Source organism: Bombyx mandarina, chromosome 19, assembly GCF_030267445.1.
Source record: "Bombyx mandarina strain Sakado chromosome 19, ASM3026744v2".
NCBI lineage: Eukaryota > Metazoa > Arthropoda > Insecta > Lepidoptera > Bombycidae > Bombyx > Bombyx mandarina.
Genome location: NC_143225.1, coordinates 3,211,491 through 3,227,946, shown reverse-complemented (window position 1 = coordinate 3,227,946; position 16,456 = coordinate 3,211,491). Strand labels below are relative to the sequence as shown.

General features: G+C 39.0%; 1 protein-coding gene across 1 annotated transcript; it reads left to right on the top strand.

Annotated features, from left to right (window-relative positions):
* The first annotated feature begins 8,241 nt into the window (after positions 1 to 8,241).
* On the top strand, positions 8,242 to 15,496 carry serpin-9 (serine protease inhibitor 9). The gene is made up of 9 exons (XM_028169519.2): positions 8,242 to 8,317; positions 9,660 to 9,763; positions 11,195 to 11,338; positions 12,300 to 12,500; positions 13,110 to 13,208; positions 13,403 to 13,543; positions 13,875 to 14,087; positions 14,336 to 14,468; positions 15,309 to 15,496. Exons 1-9 carry the CDS (start codon positions 8,296 to 8,298, stop codon positions 15,437 to 15,439), a joined length of 1,188 nt encoding a protein of 395 aa, XP_028025320.2. The 5' UTR covers positions 8,242 to 8,295; the 3' UTR covers positions 15,440 to 15,496.
* Positions 15,497 to 16,456: the final 960 nt, after the last annotated feature.

Genomic DNA, 16,456 nt, shown 5'->3' with positions numbered 1-16,456 from the left:
CGATAAATATAAATGTGTTTTATTATTCCTAACATTAGACTAAATATATAAAGGTTTATATAATTTTATGTATTCACGGCGTCGTTATTAGCAGCGGTGAGTTTTATGTGCTGTGTGCTTAGTGCGAGTTTTTTAACGTTAACGATAGCGTAAAATCCGACCCGGTAGCAGAAGTATTCACGAAGCGCTGCCTTTGAGTTGTCAGGTCTCCTTCGGAGGCGCTCGGGCAGCTGTTAGCAAAACCCACCCCTCCTGGCTGAGCCCGTGCTCGTCCACTTGTCCTGGTGAAACTGGAAAGGCCTCCGGGCCACCGGTAATCCTTCAATTACAAACAAAAATACTATTTATCTATACATACAAATAAAATTGGAGTGTCTGTTGGTAATATTGAAATAACCGCTTTTTACTACATGCATATGAATATATATGCGGTACATACACCAAAATAACAATTTTTGTCTGTCTGTCGGTCTGTCTGTTTGTTCCGGCTAATCTCTGGAACAGCTGGACCGATTTTGACGAATCTTTCACTGATAGGTAGTTGTAAGGAGTAACTTAAGCTACTTTTTTTAAGACTAGCTTCGCCCCGCGGCATCACCCGCGGTACGACAATAACCGCGGGTAACATTGCGGGACTCAGCTATCAATAATAAAATTTAATGTTTCCGACACGAAGCGAGGGCGGGTGGCTAGTATATAAATATGTAATTATCATTACAATGGTGAAATAGGTGGATCAGCTCACGGCCTAACTTATTTCAAGTGAGAGCCCATAGACATCAACAACTTAAATGCCGCCACCCACATTGAGACATGTGACAGTCTCAGATTTACAGTAAACCGGCTTCGGTAGGCCAACCGAAAGCGGCAAATTCAAATCTAAACGCGTTACCACTTCGCGGCAGAAGTGGACAGGGCGGGGGTACCTACCGGTGTGGGCTCACAAGACGTCACCAGTACTCAGGCAAATTAAAAAAAAAAGGGTTTAGATTTTTATTACACAATTTTTTGCTTCACCTTGGAAGTCATTAGTGACTTATTTAATTCGAAAAATTTTAACCCGCCTGCGGAATTCGAACACCGGCAGAGAAGCATCGCTCGATATGACTACATTGGGCGTCTTAACCATTAGGCCACGACAACTGCAGGTCGTATTATTGATAGCTATTTTAAATTACAAGAATGTGTAAAAGTGTTTTTTTTTATTGTTTAGATGGGTGGACGAGCTCACAGCCCACCTGGTGTTAAGTGGTTACTGGAGCCCATAGACATCTACAACGTAAATGCGCCACCCACCTTGAGATATAAGTTCTAAGATCTCAGTATAGTTACAACGGCTGCTCTACCCTTGAAACCGAAACGCATTACTGCTTCACAGCAGAAATAGCCAGGGTGGTGGTATTTACTCTAGCGCGCTGCCATGGAGTAAATAGAGCGACCGGTCGACGGTGTATCGCGTCCCGACCCGGCAGGCTGGTTCTGGTCCAGCGGGGTATTCCGGGACACCAGCGGCACCGTCTGGGCGGCCCGACGGGCTGCCGTACCGAGACGGCCGACGTTTCAGAGCCTTCGATTCGCCGCGAAGGCTCCGTCGGCTGGGCGTCCTTGGGGTGAGCCGCGCCGTCTGGTTGTAGTGTTGACCGCGGTAACCCCCCTACCTCATCCGAGTTCTGACCTCGGAGGGGATAGGACGTCGGGTGTAAGAGTGCAGGGGAGTCGTTTAGTGGGTGGGCCCTAAAATCTTGGGCCCGCGGTCTGCTCACAACACCATGCAGATCGTAGTCTCACATACCCCGCGCGCCCCTTTTGCGCGGGGACCTCGTAGGAGATTCGGCCCTCTACCCGAAAAAAAAAAAAAAAGGGTGGTGGTACCTACCCGCGCGGACTCACGAGAGGTCCTACCAACAGTAAAAAAAATTGTTTTCGTAGCTTATAAATATTAATTTCTATACTATTAAGACATTAGTGTGAAGTGAATAAGTATGCATCTGCATGTTTATCATTAACAGTATTTACATTTAAATTGTATGTAAAAATCGGCAAGCTATAAAAGCATGTAAAATAAATGGAATGGATTGAAAAATTAATTAATCTTTCAATCAAAAATCCAAGATCATTTAGGGACAATAAAACCATCAAACTATCAATGATCGTTATGAATTTTAATTCCAGGATCTTACATCATGTTAATGATGTTATTTTTGATCGAGTATAGAAATAAACCGTACCAAATAAATATACAACACAACAAATACGAAGTCTGAAAAGATCACGGTCAATTTGATAACAATTTAACGACTTTGTATCCATCCGAAATCTAATATAACTACATGTATACATAAAATAAATAATTACAAAACGTCGTGACCTGACAACGATACGTGGCAAAAAACGATAGAACTTCAAGATAAATAGCAATTATATATTTTTTTCCTTCAATAAAAACGTTTTCTGACTTTACGTAATACCTAGTATTCGAATAGGTTATTTTTGTATTTTCAATCAACACACACAATCTATTTACATTTAATATTGACTTGACCGATTGACTCGGCGACACTGAACCACAGCCGCTGGGGCTACAAGTGAAGTCGTCGTGGCCTAAAGGATAAGACGTCCGGTGCATTCGAAGCGATGCACCGGTGTTCGAATCCCACAGGCGGGTACCAATTTTTCTAATGAAATACGTACTCAACAAATGTTCACGATTGACTTCCACGGTGAAGGAATAACATCGTGTAATAAAAATCAAACCCGCAAAATTATAATTTGCGTAATTACTGGTGGTAGGACCACTTGTGAGTCCGCAAGGATAGCTACCACCGCCCTGCCTATTTCTGCCGTGAAGCAGTAATGCGTTTCGGTTTGAAGGGTGGGGCAGCCGTTATAACTATACTGAGACTTTAGAACTTGTATCTCAAGGCGCGTCTATGTGGTAATGTCTATGGGCTCCAGTAACCACTTAACACCAGGTGGGCTGTGAGCTCGTCCACCTACCTAAGCAATAAAAAAAAACTTGAGGCTTATGTTTTAGACAGTTATGATTTGAGATTGCTGATAATTATTTTCTAGGGGATCAATCTTGGGGTCCCACCCGTTTTGTGCGGGGAGGGACCCAGACGTGGGGCGGCGTGCTTTGCACACTGACCCGCAGTAGGAAGCCGGGTGATGGTAGACCACGTTCCCCCGACCGCTCCGGGGGAAGGTGTAACGCGGCGCCATCAAAGCGGGCTCTCGGCCCGCTGACCGAGGAAGCCGGTGGTCGTGTCGCCGGCGGCCGGTCCGGCGTCGTTGGGACGGCGGGATGGATGTAATGTGCTCTTTTGAGTTAACACTGTCCCGCCGTCTCAATAGCCCCGACTGGGCTCCGGCCCGGTCCGAGGTAGGGCGCCGGCTGTGAGCGGCAGGAGTTTTTAGTGGGTTCAACTCCCACATACCCTACCTGCCGCGTGGGTGGCGATCCGACGATTTTCTCCTGTGGGAAAAAAAAGGGGGATCAATGGCTTTATGGACGTTGGTCATTTTCAAATACATCCAATATTCCTATATCTACGTTGTTAGATGAAAATGTACTTAGACGCATACGGAAGCGTTCAGGCTCTGTTGGAATTGAGTTCCTTAACACCCGTTGGGGGGTGAGCCGAAGGGCTGACTACCAAAAAAGTATGCAAAAACGACACTAAAAACTGACATATTTTTGCAGTGATTTTTGAGGCACTCCCAAATCAACTGTTTATTTTTTATTTTTTGGGCTAATAAGACCCATGCCACTAAAAGGTAAAGTTAGTGCAAAGGGTATGTGGGACTGAACGATCTGCAGATGTTAGCAGCGGTCTGGGGTCCGAGGGTGGTATTTCGGGCCCTACCTTCTAAAAGACTGGAAAGTCAGCTGTAGGTACGAGGGCCCACGGGGTGCCGCTGTTGTCCCGGGATACCACGCTGGATCACAACCAGCCTGCCGGGTCGGGACGCGATACACCGCCAACCGGTCGCCGTTATGATGTCACTCCTCAGCGCTACTCATACCCGATCCAGTGGACCGAATGGTAAACAGTCGACATCGCCCTAAATACGTCATTACGGATCCTCTCGATCCTTTAACGGTGCTTTTAGGTACCTCAAGCACCGGTCACCGTCCTTGTCGAATTGCGACGAAGGGCTCGACGATTAAATTAACCCATAGACACAGCCCACTGAATTTCTCGCCGGATCTTCTCAGTGAGTCGCGATTCCGATCCGGTGGTAGATTCTGCGAAGCACTGCTCTTGCTAGGGCCAGTGTTAGCAACACTCCCGTTTGAGCCCCGTGAGCTCACCTACTAGCTCGGTGAATCCAGAATAGCCCCTCGAGCTTACTAGAATATGTAGGAAATAAAAAAAACAGCGCTAGAATGTCAATAGCACGCCGCGCGGCCTTGACTCCTCAGTTCGCCCCGTGACCTTCTCCGGGGAGAGGTCACGGCCTACAGACTTCCCGGTCACTCAGAAAACTGGAACATTTCCCTATCAATTCAGCTTTCCATAATTTTTAAGAATTTATAAATAATTAAGAGATACATAACAAAATAATAGAGTATTATTTCCACTATAGTCAATTTCTTCAGTAACAATCCAAATCTTGGTTTACTTTTAATTTAAGTTAAAGTTTTATATATGATTTCTTCCTACAAAACTAAATTACCTACTTCGATTTTCCTTGTGCGTGTAGGTACATATTCTATCGCGCGAGTTCTTAGTAATGACTTTATAGTAGAATGCACACGGAACAACCTAAACAAATTTATAATTCATTAGGTATCTGTATGACAGCTAATTACCTATGTTTGCTTGTATATACTATGTTAATGTGTATTTTGTATTTCTTAAATTATACACAAGAAGCCGGGCCCTATCGCTTCCTATACATATATAATAGTAATTACGGTGTTTAAATAAGAAAAGACGAAATTGCGTTTCTTCTAAACAACAAGAAACAACATTTAATGCCCTTTCTTCAATAATTCTTTAACACACATTTCACAACGTCCATTAACCGAAAAATTATTTAAACAACTATCAATTGTCATATGACAGATTGACATTCAATCATTCATTACACATTATTAACCTAACATTATGTGGGTTGACATGTATCAAATTAATTTTTTAAATACATAAACATATTAGGGGTTAAAGTATGAAATTCCCGATTTGTACTGAAAAATTGAAATTCGTTTTTTTTTCATTTAACATATTTATTTAAGCACAATATCTACCATCACACTCTGGAATCTGAAGGTAAATACGCAGCACTATTTAATTTTTTAGATGCCGATAGAGAAGTCATTACCAGTGCGTTCAACTTTTTACGTCCAACAAGAAACATTGATAGGCAATATGCCGCTTTTACGACTGATGGATCGGTTGCAATAAAAAAATATGTTAAAAAAATTGCCTTTGAAGACGCGATCAAAGAACGTGTATAGGTATCTGTGTAGTAGCCATCGCCAAACGCAAGCCGCCATGCCACTCGGGTAACTAAGTGCTTGTTCACGTAGAAGGAGCGGGCGCGGCGGCGGGTGCGGGCGCGGTAGACGTAGCGAGTTCGTGTTCACATTGGCCGCCAGGCGTTTGGGCGAGTTTGACTGTTTTCAGAGATTGAAAAAATGGACGACGATCTTTTTTAACCAAAAATTCATAGTAACAGATAATAAAAATTAGAATCGGTGTGCATGAAATGAATAAAGAAAGAGAACGGTATGGTGAATTTCATACTTTATTCATATTTCTTTTGTATTGATAGACATATTTTTTTTTATTTTTTTATTACATAGCTGTGTGGACGAGCTCACAGCCCACCTGATGTTAAGTGGTTACTGGAGCCCATAGACATTTACAACGTAAATGCGCCACACACCTTGAGATATAGTTCTAAGGTCTCAGTATAGTCACAACGGCTGCCCCACCCTTCAAACCGAAACGCATTACTGCTTCACGGCAGAAATAGGCGGGGCGGTGGTACCTACCCGTGCGGACTCACAAGAGGTCCTACCACCAGTAATTACGCAAATTATAATTTTGCGGGTTTCATTTTTATTACACGATGTTATTCCTTCACCGTGGAAGTCAATCGTGAACATTTGTTGAGTACGTATTTCATTAGAAAAATTGGTACCCGCCTGCAGGATTCGAACACCGGTGCATCGCTTCAACACGAATGCACCGGACGTCTTATCCGTTAGGCCACGACGACCACTAAATACTACATATCGTTTCTAGCGACAAGTTCAACTAGATTCAAACTGGTTGAACTTACCCGACGTCGCGAGTGAATAGCGCGCTTCGCCGCTAGTTCGACGTGAACACACAAATGCAACTCGCACCTTTGATATTGTCGCGAGCACCAGTCGCTTGCCCGCTACTTAGACCGCGCGTGCGTTTTGTACGTGAACACTTGTTTATTACGCCATATCGACACGACGAAAGGTAAACGTGACTAAACGACAATAACTGCTTTGTACATAAATGATAGGCAATAACCATATTCGATGTGCAAAAAAAATATACATATTTCTAGGTCTATTAAAATCATTTCAATCCTACAGCTACTAGCTAGATTCTACTACAGCTAGATTCGTTAAAATAAATTTTGTTTTCAGGTATTTCAACTTTAAATTAGTCTACTGTAAAGTTCACGCATTGTCGCTTAGTCACGTTTGCCTTTCGAGCGTCGATATGTTTGATATTTCGTGACCGCGCCCGCCACCGCGCCCGCCACCGCGCCCGCGAGTCAACGTGAACAGGCACTAAGGTCACGGACTCGCATCTATACGTTTGTTGTTAACACACAACGAACAAGACTACTTAACGGCCCTGGATTCGCGAGAAATTCATTCTCTGGACTATTTTTCTACGGTTTCACGCGAGTCGTCCATGATCACGAAAACTGTAGATTTCTGTGGACAATTAAAAACGCGATATCAAACCGTAAAAGTAATCTTAATTGTACAATGATTAATAATTTCACATGAAAATTGCATGTGCAATTAAATATATTAAATCTGATATACAAAAAAGACCTATACGTAAATCCTTTAACGAAATATTTTATTTAACAACAATTTTTTTGACAGATAGTCCTAGTTTGGGGTCAATGAGAGTTTGAGGGCCAATGAGATGTGAAATTGTTCATATAGATATCGATTATACCCGCCAAAAGTTACGTAATTTATGTTAAACGCCGACAAAGAGCTTTTATAAACAAAGCTCACGTTATGCAGGTTATCTCATATAGAAAAGTTCAAAAGTATGACAAAACAAACTGATAAGCCACGTTCCTAATCTCGAGCATGTCTCGTGTTTAACAGAAGAGGCCACATCAGTCTTTTCGAAATTCCTACTCTATGCCCACAACTTCTTTTATTTTTATTTTTTTATTCCCCGTGTTGGCAGACGAGCATACAGCCCACCTGATGGTGAATGGTTACCGTTGCTCGGTGACGTCATCAATGCCAGGGGCAGAGCCAGGCCGCTGCCTCTCACCTATTCTATCTGGGAAAGTTATTTCATTTAATTGATACCTCTCCCTAATTATGGTTTTAGTACATACGCGAATCACAATATTCTATTTTGTAGGATAGCCATATCTCTAAGCGGTATTTCTGTTGAATCAGGCGAATGTGATATCCTTAGCCTGTGATCTTTAGGAACCGTTAACCTTTATGTTAGTCGTAGTCCACTGCAAGGAGAGAGCTAAGAGTTGTTCCGTCATCTGCTTTTCTCCGGCACAGAGTTCGCCAGGATCATCGTCTTTAACCGCAATTAATTCCCAGAGAACATATTTGCCTTTGCGAATTATTGTTTATTTGCATCAAAAGTATACTTGTTATTTTCACTAAAGAATACAATAAAAAAAATCGTTGCACAATCTATACTAATATATAAATCTAGAGTAGTTTTTACGGATGTTCCGTTATAACTACTGAACCATGCATCCGATTGACTTGAAACTTGGTATCAATGTAGAAAATACATGTGCTTAATGGATAGGCTAATATTTATATGAGTGTTGGACTCCCTACACCAGTTGCGGGGGCGTTAATGATGAGAATCTTTGTGGGGGTGAGAAATAATAATATTAATTTTAAATGCCCAGCGAAGCGGACGGGTACAGCTAGTTTATTATAAATACGGAGATTACAAACAAACATAATTCCCCACATTTTTTATGATAAATCTTATATATAAATAGTGGCTCTTGCAGACACACTGGTTTGGTCAGTTTTGTTCGTCCGGTATCAGTCGCAGCGCAGCCGTCATGGATAGACTACTGTTATTAGGTGAGAATATATTATTCACGGAATAGATAAATAAGGTACCTTATTTATCTATTCCGTGATATTATTAATAAAAAAAAACAGCTCCTTGTTTCTTTAGAAACTTTAGAATCGAATACTGTATATGAAAGGGTAGTGATTTAATAATCAATTAGATAAACATACATACATATGTATGAGATAATAAAACTATATGTTAAAATGTCTGTAACTGCAATATTATGGGTCCGTTGTGTTAATTTCTCCATTACGGTTAATCAGATTAAGCCTAAACAAAAAATTAGGTATTATTGTATGTAAGATCTTGTAAAATTGTTGTTCATTTTTCATTCGTTTATTAGGTCGAAGAAATAAAAAGACATTGTGCGTTTTTTGTTCCCGGTTTATTATTTTAATGAATACATTGACGGACAGATAAACTACATCAAATTACAAGAGGGCTATAAAATAAATATTTAAAGCAACTATGCAAACTTTTCATACAAATTTAAATTGAAAAAATTTAAAAAATTGATGATTCGCGATAATGATAATACATATTTAATATATAATGATAATGATTCGTTAAAACGACGTAGGTTTCAATTTAAGTTATGGTTTGTTAACTGAAGACAAACATTAACTTTTTTTTAATGAAAAATAAAAATTGAACAAGAATTAGTTTAATTGAATAGAATAAGAATGGGTTTAATTGAAGCTTGGGTGGTACATAAATAATATCAACATCTTGATTCATGAGGGCTATTCTTATTCAACATAATTAATTTTTTAAGTAAATTTTTTTTTAACAACCAATTTGACACGATGTACTTTTCAGCGGTAGAATTGTTTATTGATAATTAAAAGTTATTTGCAATACTCTTTCTTTGTCTACTTTAAAAGGTTTCACAGCTCTTGACTTTTCTAGTTTTCATCAACTCACCGAGAATAATTAAACATTCGTCTCAAGTAATAAAATGCTAAAGTAAACATTTGAAAATTTTGTACGATGTCAACCGTTAATCTTATTTATTATTTTTACTGGTGGTAGGACCTCTTGTGAATCCGCGCGGGTAGGTACCACCAACCTGCCTATTTCTGCCGTGAAGCAGTAATGCGTTTCGGTTTGAAGGGAGGGGCAGCCGTTGTAACTATACTTGAGACCTTAGAACTTATATCTCAAATGGGTGGCGCATTTACGTTGTATATGTCTATGGGCTCCAGTAACCACTTAACACCAGGTGGGCTGTGAGCTCGTCCACCCATCTAAGCAATAAATAAAAGAAGTTAAAAAAAAGGAAAAGTTTTTATGTAACAGTATTTATGGCCAGATTAATTATAATATACACTCCCTATTCTACTACAGTTACGTTGGTTTGTGGAACGCAGGCGTTCTACATGTTCGGTCATGAATTCTCAAGGACAAGACTCGGCGATGCCATCGACAAGAGCTCCTTGAAGATTCTTAAGGTATCTATCTATCTATATGCACTAATTACTCTGTTTTAAATGGACTTTTAAATTTGCGATAAGTTGTGCGTAATGAGCAACGTAGTTTAATGTAATATTGAATGAATTAAATTGAAATCGGTTCTTCTTCGATTTTCTTTGTTAAGTACCGTTGCTCCTGATATTGATTCGATAGCACAGCTTTCAGATTATTTTGAGGAAATCTGTTACTGCTCATTAATAGATAGGTATTAATTATTTCGAAATTTATACTGGTGGTAGGACCTCTTGTGAGTCCGCGCGGGTGGGTACCACCGCCCCGCCTATTTCTGCCGTGAAGCAGTAATGCGTTTCGGTTTGAAGGGTGGGGCAGCCGTCGTTACTATACTTGAGACCTTAGAATTTGTATCTCAAGGTGGGTGGCGCGTTTACTTTGTGGATGTCTATGGGCTCCAGTAACCACTTAACATCAGGTGGGCTGTGAACTCGTCCACCCTTCTAAGCAATAAAAAAAAAAAAAAAAAAAATGAATATGGCAATCACCTAAATGCATGTCGGACTCATCTAAGTCGACCAGCACACGATTGTTTGTTGAATGGCACTTTGTCGGTTGCAAACTCCGATGGTTGGATGGCGTGGAGCGCGACCTCAAAGTTATCGGTGTCAGGAACTGGAAGGAGAAAGCCCAGAACAGAGCAGTCTGGAGAGACATACTGGACCAGGCTAAGGCCCACCCTGGGCTGTAAGGCCTAAGATGATGATGATGACTTTGTCGGTGAATGTTATTCAGCGCTCACTCTCTTTGGATCCGAATATGACACAGTTAAATACTTGCATGATACTAAAAGACGACATTACTCAAAGCATCGCGTTCAGAGAAGACACGGCCAAGCCGTTGGCGCTAAGGTCGCTCTGTATACTTGATTTGGAGATTTGAAGATGGATTCTAGTGCTGTAGAGTCCAGTATACCTAGTTAGTGCGAGTTTTTAAAAGTGGAGCGTTTGTCTGCGTTTCCGCTAGGGGCGCTGTTCCAACTGCATACAAATTTGAGTTAACTTTTACGCTATCGAGAACGTTAAAAAGCACGCACTAACGACTCTTGAAATCACATTCGAATGCTTTATATACTTGTGCCTTTATTTATCGACTATGTTAAGTTTTTGTCGACAAAATATTGAAACTAGTCACGAAAGTCATTACTGAATTATAATAGACTAGCGATCCGCCCTCGCTTCGCTTCGGAAACTGTAATTTATTATTGACTTCTCCACTATTTAATGGATGTTATTATACATATAAACCTGCCTCTTCAATCACTCTATCTATTTAAAAAAACCGCATCAAAATCCGTTGCGAAGTTTTAAAGATTTAAGCATACATAGGGATATAGGGACAGAGAAAGTGACTTTGTTTTATACTATGTAGTGATAATTTATTTCTTGTTTACCTAGGAATCCTACAACCTAGCTGACGACAAGAATGTGATAGCGTCTCCTCTCGGCGTGATGCTGCTGCTTTCCTTGTACGAGGCTGGAGCCGGTGCACAGTCCAAGGAAGAGATCAGGGAAATCCTCGGGGGAGGGGAGGATCAAGAGGTAACGTTTTGTAATTGAAAATTACGATCAAAGGATTCTATGAGGAAGTGCTTTACTGCTGGTAGGGCGTCTTGTGAATCCGCGCGGGTATACCACCACCCTGCCTATTTCTGCCGTGTAGCAGTAATGCGTTTCGGTTTGAAGGGTAACTATACCGTTGTAACTATACTTGAACTTATATCTCAAGGTGGGTGGGTGGTCTGTGAGCTCGTCCATCCATATAAGAAAAAAAAAATTGAGTCCAAATCACGCTAAAACATGGAAACATCGCGTCCCTACCCTACTACTACTGACACGGTTCTATTAAGATGTAAAGCAAAAAAAAAACCTTCTACTTTCAGCCATTTACCTACTTTATATTATTATAACCTTATTATCTATATATTTTTGTGATTTGTATATTTTCTATCTACAAACTTATTTCCCTAGTATTGTACATAGCGGTGTTTTTATGTTTTCACATGTCTATTTCAGTGTATCTTATACCATTAAACGAGCAATTCTTGTATATTAATATATGTATATGTATATAATCTGAATCTCGAAAACGGCTCCAACGATTTTCATAAAATTTAGTATACAGGGGATTTCGGGGGCGATAAATCGATCTAGCTACGATTTATTTTCAGAAAATGTTGTTTTATTCGTGTTTTCAATAATCAACTCTTCCCGACATCTATTGGCGAATAATAATACTATTTTTCTTAATTGAGGGCAACTAACCGCTTTAAAGACACAAAAAGATGGCGTTATCAAAAAAAAAAACCGAGCATAGCACGGTCATCGTCTAGTAATAATTAAACAGTGACGTGAATTCCTGAACCGGATAACTTCTTTAAGCACTTCTTTAGTTTGCTACTAAAAATTATTAGTAGTCCATTTTGTGTAATTTGGTTTGTAATAATAATAAATTTATAATTGTTTTATAATTTATGACGTTGTTTGTGTTTTTTTGTTTCAGTCAACACACACATACGGATTATTAAATCAGCGTTACGCAGAATTCGACCCGAAATTCTTGACTGTCGCCAATAAAATATACGTTTCCGACCAGTATAAGTTAGCCGACGCGTTCTCTAGGACAGCGAATCTGTTCAGAAGCGAAGTGGACAACATTAACTTCGGAGCTCCGAAGAATGCCGCTGATATCATCAACCGTTGGGTATGTGTATTGACAACATGAATTTTATTTAAGTACTAATTCTGTTTTGAACTTGTAATCACTCCGGAATAATTGTAATAACGTTCAAATATTTGGCAAATCAACAGATGCAAAGACAAACATTGTAATTCAGTTTTAGCTTTTATTTCACAAATAAAAATTAATAAAAAACAAAAAATACACAAAATTATCGAATACGTGGGATACCTCCGAACTCGAATTTCACACTGATTCACACAGGCGCCTTCAGTTGTTTTGTCATAAATAATGTGTGAGAGAGAAGGTCCATCCATTGGGTACAGTTTTAGATGTGTTAGAAAGAATAAACCGTAATTTTATACCCGACTGTTAGAAGTTCAAAAGTGGGACTATATTGGGCTCAACAGACGGGCGCCTATGTGTTGCGTCCAAGATTTGGACGATCACAGACGAAAGGGAGATTTCAACTATATAAAATTTACATCATCATGTCAACTAAAATTTATTATTTTATTACTTTCTCTTTGGTGAATAAACCACAAATAATTCCTAAAAAACGAGGTTCTAACTGTAATATTTTAAAAATATTCAATCGTTATAAAAGCATTATTAATTGAACTGATTTCGCAGGCGGACGAACAGACTCAAGGGCACATAAAGACTCCTGTCAGCGAAGACAAAATTGACCCCGCCACGGCCGTTGCAATGTTTAACGTCATTTTCTTCCAGGTAATAAACCTAGTTATTCTATTACATTGTTGAAACAAATTATTTTATATGACAATCTAATCGTTTCACTCTGATATTTTTTATCGTGTTTCATTTAGTACAAATTTGTTTATGGAATAATACAATGATTATAACAAAAGTGTAAAATATTACTTTATTTTCTAAAATCGCGACAAAACTTCTGTCACTTTTAGGGGCACTGGCACGTTCCGTTCAACGCAAGTGAAACAGAAGAAAAAGATTTCCACGTCGATGAAAAAACGACCATCAAGAAACCGACAATGCGTCTCTTACAGTCTTTGTTTTACACTGAAAACGAAGAATTGGGTGCAAAGGTAAGAATGAAACTTCAAATTAAAATTTAATAAAAACGATTGATGTTTAATACTTAAATTCAACTTGAGTAGGTAGGTATGTCATATGTGATGAAGTTCATTTTTTTCTTTATATATTTTACTAGTAAACGGAATCTAGATGCTCCGCCATTGTGTTTTCTCTTTCCTGAAATGTATTATCGTTAATTTTATGACTCTTTATATATTATACTTTATATTTTATACTTTATTTAAATAATAAACAAATTAAATTTGATAAATTTTTGTGGGCTTTTCAATACTTATGTGTACACAAGCAAAATCATGAATGAAGCCTTCATAATGTTATCAGATGATCGAGTTACCGTATAAGGAGCCAGGATTCCGTATGGTCGTGGTTCTGCCCGACAAAATTGACGGACTACCCGCAGTGCTGGAGAAAGCGGCTGAAAAGGGTCTACTTGAAGACGTATTTAATCTATCCCCCGCCGGCAGAGACATCGAATTAGAGATACCTAAGTTCGAAATACGCAGTGGATTGAACCTTAATACTATTTTACCTAAGGTAAGATTACGCGTAATGGTCTTTTTTATGCATCATAAGTGTGAAAAGTTTATGATTAAAATGCATATTATTGCTATTACTACATTAAATATCTGCCTAATTTTAAATTCCATATTGTGTTTATAAAATGATAATTTTCTTTTTTCGGAAAGTGTCTCCATGTTAAGTCCACAAAAAAAATTTTGGCGGTTAAAAAAATTGAAAATTGCAAAAATCATACTTTTTATAAAACTGTTTTTTTATAATAGGTTGGGGTGTCAAAGATTTTCCAAGAGCCAGCACCTGGCATTGTTAAGAATGACCAAGTTGTAGTCTCTAAAGCTTTCCAAGAAGCTTTCGTGAAAGTCGACGAAGAAGGTGCTACTGCAGGAGCTTTTACAGGTGAGATAATCACTGATAATCTCTGATGACAACGTTTTTCGGAATAGATAATCAAAAATCATATGAAAATCGATCAAAAGGCTACAAAACAGCGAGAAAAACTTCTACGAAAAATGATTTGTACTTTGAGTCTATGATATTGAAAAACGGCCTGTATTTTATCTGCACCCTTCGGTACTACTGTCTTCACTTCTGTGCTCCCTGGTATTACGCCATAGGCGTCTGAAGGCTCATCGGCCAATCCAGGATTTAAAATAACATTAAAATACCTATTCGAACTAAGCAATTATATATTTTGCAAGCACAGTGACCTTGCAAGTAAAACATTTTTTTTTTTTTATAAAAACAGAATTGCCACATAACTCTTTTTTTTTCTAACTTTTTTTTTTAAGAAAACATAACTCGCTCAAGCAGTGCTTAGAGATGAATGGTAAAATGAAAGGACAATTCTGTCATACATTACTTTAGCGCGCAGCGGAAATTCTCAAAAAAAACGATTTTGAAACATTCTTTATTAGTGCTAGCCTATAGCCTTCCACAATAAATGGGCTATCTAACACTGAAAGATTTTTTTTAATCAGAGCAGTAGTCCTAGAGATTAGCGCGTTCAACGAAACAAACAAACAAACAAACTCTTCAGCTTTATAATATTAGTTTAAATATTAATAATAATCATTTTAGTTTAAATTAATATTAATTAATATAAGTTTTTAATATTAGTTAATTTTTAATATTAATTAATATTAGTTTTACTTTAATTAATATTGGTTTAAATTAATATTAATAAACTTAATATTAGTTTAAATATTAATAATAATTAATTAACTTTTTTTTTATCAGGGTTGATTGCCGTGCCGACATCTTCGCTATCCAGACCGCCGCCACCTTTACCGTTCAAAGTAGACCATCCATTCTTGTTCCTAATTCTTCACGAAGACAAGATACTCTTTGCTGGGACACACACACATTAAATAACGCATTTGTTTTTGATTATTTATGAATAAATAAATAAACGCTTTTGTTTTTAATTTTCGGTCTTTTCTGTACAACAAGTTCTTGATGTGCGTACGTCCACACTATTAGGTATGGTTTTCATTCCTACATCAATAAACATAAATAGGATTTACAGGGTGTGTTTAAGCGGTTGCCGTTGCTGAAAAGTGTAAGAAAGAACGCCACATGTTTTTTTGCCGGTATTTTGGTGAAAGATCACACTAATAAATACACGTGACCCTATCACACTTTCGTATAGTCCAGAATTCAGAGTAAAACAGAACATTTAAGTTCAAAACATGCACGTGCATGAGTAGGTATAGGTACCTACTCATGCACGTTTTAGGAATAGGAATATTTAGGAATAGTTTCGTAATTGTTGGACCCGCAACGTATCTCTAATGGCTCCTCTTCACAATCAGCCATGATGGGCGATTATAGAAACTCACGATAGTGTAGAGGGCATAAATGTGTGTGGTCGGCCATCATCGCGCATGATCGTGCGCAATCGGCGTTGTGTCGGTAGATCAAAGGAATGATGGCCCATGATTGTGTGAGCGTCCACACCATCGCCGATTAGTCAGGATGTAGTTGTCTCGAGTGTGTGTCAATTGTGTCGACTACACAACTATGGTTGCGTGGACCTTGGTTTGTTCCGATTGATAGCCACCACCCACCACCTTCTCTTCCTCCATCTTGTTTATAATTATCGGTAGACAGCGGTTTGGCTCTGCCCTTGGCATAGCTGAAGTCCATGGGCGACGGAAACCACTTACCATCAGGTGAGCCGTATGCTCGTCTGTCTACAAGGGCAATAAAAAAAAAGTTTTCACAATTCTTTTTCGCGCACATTAACTAAATGACTATATGAGCTAACTAAAAATATTGCCGCAGCCGCGATCCCCTCGATTTCCATCATCGATACCCAGACGTCTTAACATATCAGTAGACAGTCAGTAAATGAACGTTCACGATTGTGTGGAGAGTTGCCCGAT